Genomic DNA, 8,822 nt, shown 5'->3' on the forward strand with positions numbered 1-8,822 from the left:
ATATATATATATATATATATATATATATATATATATATATATTATATACATTGTATGTATATATATATATATATATATATATATATATATATATATATATATACATGTGTGTGTTTATGCATTTTTGAGTAGCATTGTAAATGTGGCATGCAAATTCATATAATGCGTTCTCAATCAAGAGATAAAAAGGGGCTAATTATATCTTAATAATATATATATATATATATATATACATATATATATATATATATATATATATATATATATATATATATATATATATATATATATATATATACAGTATGTCCCCCTTAACATAACTTCATTTGAAACTATATTTCCCAACTGAATCTAATTCATGACTGCGTATACATCTGCAAGACCTCTTCGCTTGGGCCTTCGTCAGATACTTCCAAGGGTATTCTAGGGTCGGTTACCTTGTCAAGGGATCCAAATAGATTATGGCCGTATCTCTCAATGACCTTACGACAGGTGGGCTCGTTTTCAATTTCCGAGAGCAGCCTGCCATTGATCTTCCATCTCCAAGACTGGTACTTGTCTTGGCTAGTGTTGAAGGTACTCAAAGGATCCTCTTGATATCTAGTGGAATTCATGTGTCTTTTGATGTACCTCCGTGTATCAATGGAAATATCAGGTGTGCCATGCAAGAATCGATTCAGCTTTTCCATAGTTCTTGTAGGGTGTAAACTCAGCTCTTCGTGGGTGATGTTGATGAGGCTCTCAGGGTACTTCTGCACTAAGCGGTCGTACACCTGCATGTCCTCCCAGAGGTACTCACACTTGGATGAGGGCTTCCAATTCCAGAAGAGGCTCTGCATGGATGTTATCGAGCCTCTTGGGTCTCGTGTGAGATGAATCACTTTGACAAAAGGTGGGGAAGAGCGCTGGAGGAGATCCTCGATAGCAGATAGCCTAGCTCGCACAACCTTGGCAACGCGAACTTTCGCGTTTTGACAGATTTTCTTTAAGTCAAGGCTCTTGAGGCATTCTTGATTGGACCGGTCACTCAAGCAATTGAGAATACTTTGATGGAAGTACTGACTGAATGGAAAAGTATCCCTCAAGAAGGTTTCGAATTCTTCACTAAAATTGCACTGGAAAAGCTCAGATAGAAAGCTACTGACAGTTTTACCAATGAAGAACTTTGGTTTATTTCGGTAGGGCCACAGTGGCTCGAAAAATTGGACGGCTTCTCCAGTTGTGGAAAGGAGCTCTGCCAGCAATGTAGACCCACTTCTGGCATTGGAGGCTAGTACGAGGATGAGCACTGGCAAAGACTCGCCACTTCCATGTTGGTCGTAACTCCTTCTGGAACGGTTTTCTGTTTTCGATTGGTTGTTCTCTTCATAGTATTCGTTATCATAGTCGGTAATGTCAACTTCTGATTCTGAAAATAAGAGAAGAGAGGGTTAATTGAGAAGGTAAATTGTCCTCAGGGGTAATCAATAGAAAAGGCAATAGATGATATAAGGAAAGAAGAATTAACCTCTTCTTGACATGGATGTTATGACATAGCTAAGGAATTTCAATGCTAATCCAGAATGTTGTAAGGAATAAGAATGTACTCTATAATAACATCTTTACCTCAACTTGATTAACTAATTTGGTTATTAAAGTTCTGTAAAAAGAATTCATATCCAAACTGACTCTGAATTAATGTTTTGGAAATAATGTTCTTATTTTAATATGGAGAAGCATATCATCAGTAATAATTGCTAAGAATAGCCAAGAGTCATAAATCTTCATCCAGAGGCTTGTCACTGACGATGAGAATGAAAACTTATATACTTTGTAAAAAAATTACTTATTGTTACCTCATTATACCAAAATCTCTTACTTACTAGATAACTCGTTAAAATATCGAACATGGTTTGATTCCCGTTTAAGATAATGACAAATTCAAGATTTAGATATGTTATTCTACCTCAAAGGCATTATGTAACGTATCAATACTATGGATTTGGAGCCAGAATTACTTCCTCTACTTATTTTTGAAGTGTTAACTAACAGTCCCAATCTTGAGTAATTCTTAATTTACCTTCCTATTCAAGTCATATATCTTACGAGTAAATGTAATTCACTGTCTTTATACATTTCAACTTAGAAAAATACATTCTTTGAAAACTTAGGGTTTTGCAAACTGACTCCTTCCAAAGTAGATTTTACATTTACAGATAATATTCTAGTCATTGTTCCATTTAAAACTCAGTACATATTCACTCTAAGGCAGCCACAGAGCTCTCGCCAAATGGGAAGAAAGTGTCTTCGACCAAAGTACCTAGAATAGTGTGTCACAGAAGACTGAAAGTGGAAAGACTTACCATTCAAAGGATAGAAGATTTTAAGAGATATAGATAAATGGAAGAAAGTGGAAAATTCAAAAGGTTTCTAATAGCTTAATATCCTTATTATTTTCTTATAGAAAATGAACGCTTAATGATTGTATCTAATTGTCAGGTGTATGCATCAGAGCATAAACGAACATGCAAGAAACCAAACACTTGCAAACTTTAGTATAGTCATAGACGATAGCTATTATCAGTTGCACTTGCCTACCTCCCAAATCTAACGCTAAAGGAACAATTGAATGTTGAAAACCTTGAAATATTAAAAAACCTTTTCAGGAAAATCGTTACTCACAATCCACAGAAAAATAATGAGCGAATGATTTTAAAGCTTCACGAAAGCCATAGCTCATCAAAAATTTCAGGGAAGAATAGTCTTTTCACAAATCCTTACTGAAGTGGGGATAGTGACGTCATTGTATCTCACGCGGTGGAATGTATGCACTAGCCAATACTAAAGGGTCTTTGAAGCGTTCTAGTAGCCACAGGCCGTCACCACTTAGTAGCCTTCTACTCTACTTCCTATCTCACTTCCTCTCATCCATATTGATGTCCAGCATCTATAGATTAAACGAAATTCGTAGCCTAGTTGAAGGGCCTGTTTATACTTGCACTACGGTGTTGAATAACTTCCTCGGCCATAGCGTCAGGCCATAGAAATAAAATCACTCAAGAGGCACTGTCAAAATCATACTTTAACAGCTGAATTGGGGATGAACCCTCTATGCAGAATATTTCCCAAACATTAATGGTTTATTACACGAATTTCTTTATAAGAGGAATCTCTCCGTTACGGATGATGATTGCGCATGCGCGCTTTCATGGAAAAGCCTATCGTTTGGTAATAACTCTCTCTCTCTCTCTCTCTCTCTCTCTCTCTCTCTCTCTCTCTCTCTCTCTCTCTCTCTCTCTCTGTATGTGTGTGTGTATTATAGACATCTAAGCTTTACTTCAGCGTGGGCTTGTCAAAGAATATTAATATATTTATCACTTCTTATTCATTGAACGTGTATGTATGTATGTATGTATGTATGTACAGATTCCGTTAATCAACTATCCCATCTCTACAAGTGTTGATTAATATGTAAATGAGCCCGCGAATATTAGCAAGACCTTTTCACTTAGTAATTAACTAAATTCCAATGGCAAAAAAAACTTCGTTATTTGAACCTCTATATCTTTTATGACCACAGATAACGCGACGTCATATTATGGCATTTTCACTGACAAATTCTGGGATGACCCCAGAGGAAAATTAAGAACACAGTTGCAGCCAGATTCACACATCAGCAGCATTAACATGGATGATCTCTCGTATAAAAAAGCGTATAACTAATATTTCTTTTGCACCATCTATTTGAGCGCTTTCTCTGTCTTTCTCTTCGCGTCACTTATGCACCAACCTATATCTCCATTCTTTCCACATGACCAGAATATTATTTTTCGTGAAATATATATATATATATATATATATATATATATATATATATATATACATATACATGTGTGTATGTATATATATACAGTATATATATATATATATATATATATATATATATATATATATATATATATATAAGAGAGAGAGAGAGAGAGAGAGAGAGAGAGAGAGAGAGAGAGAGAGAGAGAGAGAGAGAGAGAGAGAGAGAGAGAGAACCGTCACAGAACCTAAAAAAAAACACATTGTAGAAATTTTAGGAGTCATAAAGCCATAGTATTTACCCGTTATATTTTCTTCGTTGAAATCGAACCGACGTTTGTAGACGATGCTATAGATGGCGTATATCACTGAGAAAGCCACGAGGATGAAGATTAGTGGCTTGAAGGGGTCTTTGGTGATCATACCTGACGGGAATTCCCTTTGGTCGACTTGTCCACGGAGGAAATGGAGGTTACCTTAGCAGGGGCGTTCCCTCAAGCAGGTGGACGTTGCCTTTTAACGATATCAAAAAAGCCTGCGTCGATTATTCTCGGATTCCCTTCGGAGGATTAGAATTTAATCATATACGTTTCCTTCGTCACGATGTCATTCTTAGGAATTTCCCTTCGGAGTGGTTTCCTAGCTCACTTTGATTCTTCAACTCGATGACCTGAGTTTCTGTAACACCATCGCTAGTGTATTGATGAGCAAAATTTAATCGTTCTTCATGTTGGATATTGGCTTTCCTTTCCTTCTCTTTCGCTTTCTTTTTTCTTCTCTTTCTCTCCCTCACCTAATGAAACACACGGTTCTTGACGACTCTCTTTTTCTCTCTCTCTCTCACTCTCTCACTCTCTTTCCCCCTTTACTTCAAGTGATAAAAAGAAACGATATGGCGAGTCGTTCGGGATGCCACCAGAGCTTGAACAGGTGTGTGTGTGTGTGTGTGTGTGTGTGTTTGATAACCCCAAAGAGGATTTTCACCTGTAGGGATGGGCTTAGGAAGATCACATGTTCATTTGATCAACAGGTGTCTAGCTTGAATGTATACTATGAATCTATTCAACATTTTCAAGTTTTGAATCTCATTTAACGTAATATAAGTAGTATTTATATATTTTTGTATTCAGTTGAGAATTCATAGCCATTTAATGGACTAAAATTACCATAAAATTAATCACCTCATGTAAATATATACATTTATACATACATACATACATACGTATATATGTTTGTTTATATATATATATATATATATATATATATATATATATATCTATATATATATACATATATATATACACACATACATATATATTTATATATATATATATATATATATATATATATATATATATATATATATATATATACAGAGGATTCATTAGTAATGTGCAGACCCATCTTCTACACGCAGCACCACTTTTTCGAATGGTCACTCACACCTCCTGGATACTCGAACCCTTCTGTTCTCTTCTAACACTTGAAACCTCTATTCTTTCCATAGGACCAAACCATATGAAGATATTCATTAACCTTTCCGCCTGTTATACTTTTCACCGCTTCCGGTCACAGGTTTTGCAAACCATTCATCCTTGTTCCTCACTTCCATAGAAATGAGGTACCAAACTTTCTGCGTGGATCCTGCTACTTTTTTTTCTAAACTTATTCTGGCATTTTTCACTTTACAATCATTCGTCGCTATTGCTCTAAAATACTATTATTCATTGTTCCATCTTTCTAGCATCTTCTTAGTTACAAATACTTTCAAATTCTTTCAACGCTCCCTACAGCTGTTTTTTGAATATCACCAACCAACATTTTCTTATCTGCAAACTCCTGACATTGTACGACACCTTTGATTATTCTTTTCATTCCCTAATTGCTATCCTGAGATATATTTTCACCAAACCATGCAGTTAATCTTTACTATCACCAAGTAGCACTGCACCAGCAACGGTAAACTTTTATTGCACATTTGAATCACAATTCATTTGCTTATTTTGAAATCTTATTTACTTAACTTTAGAATTCTCTTCCTGCTTCTGTTTTTCTCGTTCATACTGCTTCCTTTACATTTAATTCATGAACCCTAATTCCTTTTCATCCCTTCTTGTTTTCTCCAAACATGGACTAATAAAAAAGACATTAGAATATCTAGCATACCAGACTTTCCTCTTAGCGAATATTTAGATATGTTATAATCTAATCAATCTCTCTCTCTCTCTCTCTCTCTCTCTCTCTCTCTCTCTCTCTCTCTCTCTCTCAAGATAATAATTGTTATATAACTCTCTCTCTCTGAAGATGTATAATTACTAAATGACCCATTCTCTCTCTCTCTCTCTCTCTCTCTCTCTCTCTCTCTCTCTCTCTCTCTCTCTCTCTCTCTCTCTCTCTCAAGATAATAATTGTTATATAACTCTCTCTCTCTGAAGATGTATAATTACTAAATGACCCATTCTCTCTCTCTCTCTCTCTCTCTCTCTCTCTCTCTCTCTCTCTCTCTCTCTCTCTCAAGACACATAATTGTTATATAACTCTCTCTCTTAAGATATATAATTACTAAATAACCCATTCTCTCTCTCTCTCTCTCTCTCTCTCTCTCTCTCTCTCTCTCTCTCTCTCTCTCTCTCTCTCTCTCTCTCATCAGATATTGATAAGTGTTATATTAAAAAACTCAATTAAGTTGTATATTTAGTAATTCATGATCTACGAATCCCATACATACATTTAAGAGATAAGAAATAACACATGTTTAAGCGCATGATTTGCATAAGTAAATGGCAAGTGTCTCTATGTTAGGGGGTGATGTTAATTTTGTAACCAGGGATACTTCGACTAAGTCGTTAAATTTTGGCTTTTTTTATATGTTTGTTAAATTATCTAGCAGTGCCTTGTTAGTAATTTACTTTCCTAAATGAAGAGCTTCTCTTTGTTTATTCAGAATAAATAGAAAAGTTTGGGATATAAGTCTGAGTTAGTGTCTATTGTAAAAGCTGAAACATAGTTGGTCGATCAAAATAATGTTCGTCATGCTGTGTGAAAAATGCTGTGAACGTTTTTTTAAGTATTATTTATATTCATATTCTTTCTTATACCATAACATTTACAAATGATTTTGAGCATAACGTCAAAATATAATTTTCAGATGTTTTACTACTCATCAGGTTACTACTTAATAGATTTCATTTCTGCTTTTATTGCATAAGCTTTGAGGCCCGGATCACCTCCGAGCACAAAAATATTGATTAAAAAAAATTGTTTAACTTAGTAACTAGATATTTTCATGGTACAGTTATATTACCAATGCCAACACTATATGAACATAAGAACTCAATATGTATGTTCTTTGTCCGTCCGTCACTCCGTATATAAGTCCGTCGTCACATGTGTATTGCGGACTTAATTGTTTTTTCAGACTTCCCTTTTTTACATAAAAGTACTCAAATATCCTTAAAACAACTTGTAATTGAGCTTTTCCCAACATCTGGATCAAGATATAAATAAATAAATAGATGAATATCCATGACGTCACGCTGAATTTCGAGGTTTTTTTTTTCGTGTGTTTTTTTTCTTTTTTTTGGTGATATTATCTATCACTTTGCACAAAAAATCTTTCTTGCACAACAAATTCCAAACATATATACGTTAACATGGGTAGTTTTAAAATGATTGAATTAATTTCCGAATTTTAGCATATATTCGAAGCGGAAAAAAAGATAGTTTTGAGTAATCGCACTTCAAAGTTTTCAGTTAAATGCTTGAACTTTTTGACACGATACTTTGGTTAGTGACGTTATGATTGGTACTCTCTTTACATTTGACTTTCTAAACAGTTATATATTGATATTAGATTTGATTTGTCCTGGTTTATTTCAAGAAATAGAAAATATTACTATTTAGTTACTTTGGTATCAAATTAAGTGTTGATATAGTCAGCGTCTCTCTCTCTCTCTCTCTCTCTCTCTCTCTCTCTCTCTCTCTCTCTCTCTCTCTCTCTCTCCTTGACTTTATAGGCTTTTATAGCCTCACTGCAGGGGTGTTATCGCAATGTCAAATAATTGAAAACGGGTTTTATTTTACCAGCAATAGTTACTTTCCCTAATCTACTGTTTATGTCTCACAGCCTTGAGTGAGCAAAGGGGTGAAAAGAAGCCAGGCATCACTAGATTCTCAGGCATGAAATGAAAAGAAAATACCGGGAAAACAAGCGTACATAAACAGTATTTCGGACAGCTGTAGGCTTATTTCGCGCTCGACCCTTTAAGTAAATAGGTTAAACCACGCTTACATCCAAGACCCATCTGTAGGTCTTGGTTACACCCATTTCCCTTTAAAGCTTCGTGACCATCGAAAATGACCGCAGAATGTTCAAACAAACTTTGCGCTGTATGCTTGGAGGGTTATAGAATATAAATTCATAAAAACTCATTTTTAAAATTTTTGGAAAAATAATTGGTTCCCATGGGGTGATCCAGGCTTTAACTGGGAGAAATACATCCACGACTTTTCTTTTCCTTATGATAATTCATTTAGCAGGGCATATAAGATCTCTAACCAGCTGTTTATTCAGAGATTTTACACCTTATTCTATATATTTTAGTATTATGTTACCTTTTTTCATAATAAAGTCACTGAAAAAGATTATTTTAACTGGAATAAAGAAATATCGGAAATTAATATAGTTAATTTTCCATTTTCTCCACAACAGGTATATTGACATTACTTTGATTCAGAAATACCATGAATAAAATGATAGAAAATAGATGGAAACAGAAAAAAAAAGCGAGTTTGTGTATCTCCAATTCAAGAACGGGGGCAAACTCAGTAGGGGAAACTGGAAGAGGATTGAAAATAAGATTTCAGGAACATAGAGGAGCTTGCACATTGGCCTCTAAAATAGAACTTCAGCTATCCATTGGCTTTAATAACACTAAAATATTATATTTTCCTCAAGAGATGGTTGAAGCTCTAATTTTTATATAATTATGACTTTTGATGATTACAAATCTTGTAACCAGACACCAATTGAGATC

The 8,822-nt window shown here is 34.7% G+C and overlaps 1 protein-coding gene across 1 annotated transcript; it reads right to left on the reverse strand.

Annotated features, from left to right (window-relative positions):
• Nucleotides 1-276: 276 nt before the first annotated feature.
• Nucleotides 277-4,670, reverse strand: LOC137648454 (carbohydrate sulfotransferase 1-like). Its single transcript, XM_068381370.1, has 2 exons — nucleotides 4,089-4,670; nucleotides 277-1,408 (listed from the first exon to the last, which is right to left on the reverse strand). The coding sequence occupies exons 1-2, from the start codon at nucleotides 4,207-4,209 to the stop codon at nucleotides 357-359; spliced, it is 1,173 nt and encodes a 390-aa protein (XP_068237471.1). The 5' UTR covers nucleotides 4,210-4,670; the 3' UTR covers nucleotides 277-356.
• Nucleotides 4,671-8,822: the final 4,152 nt, after the last annotated feature.

This window comes from Palaemon carinicauda, chromosome 10, assembly GCF_036898095.1.
Source record: "Palaemon carinicauda isolate YSFRI2023 chromosome 10, ASM3689809v2, whole genome shotgun sequence".
Taxonomy (NCBI): domain Eukaryota; kingdom Metazoa; phylum Arthropoda; class Malacostraca; order Decapoda; family Palaemonidae; genus Palaemon; species Palaemon carinicauda.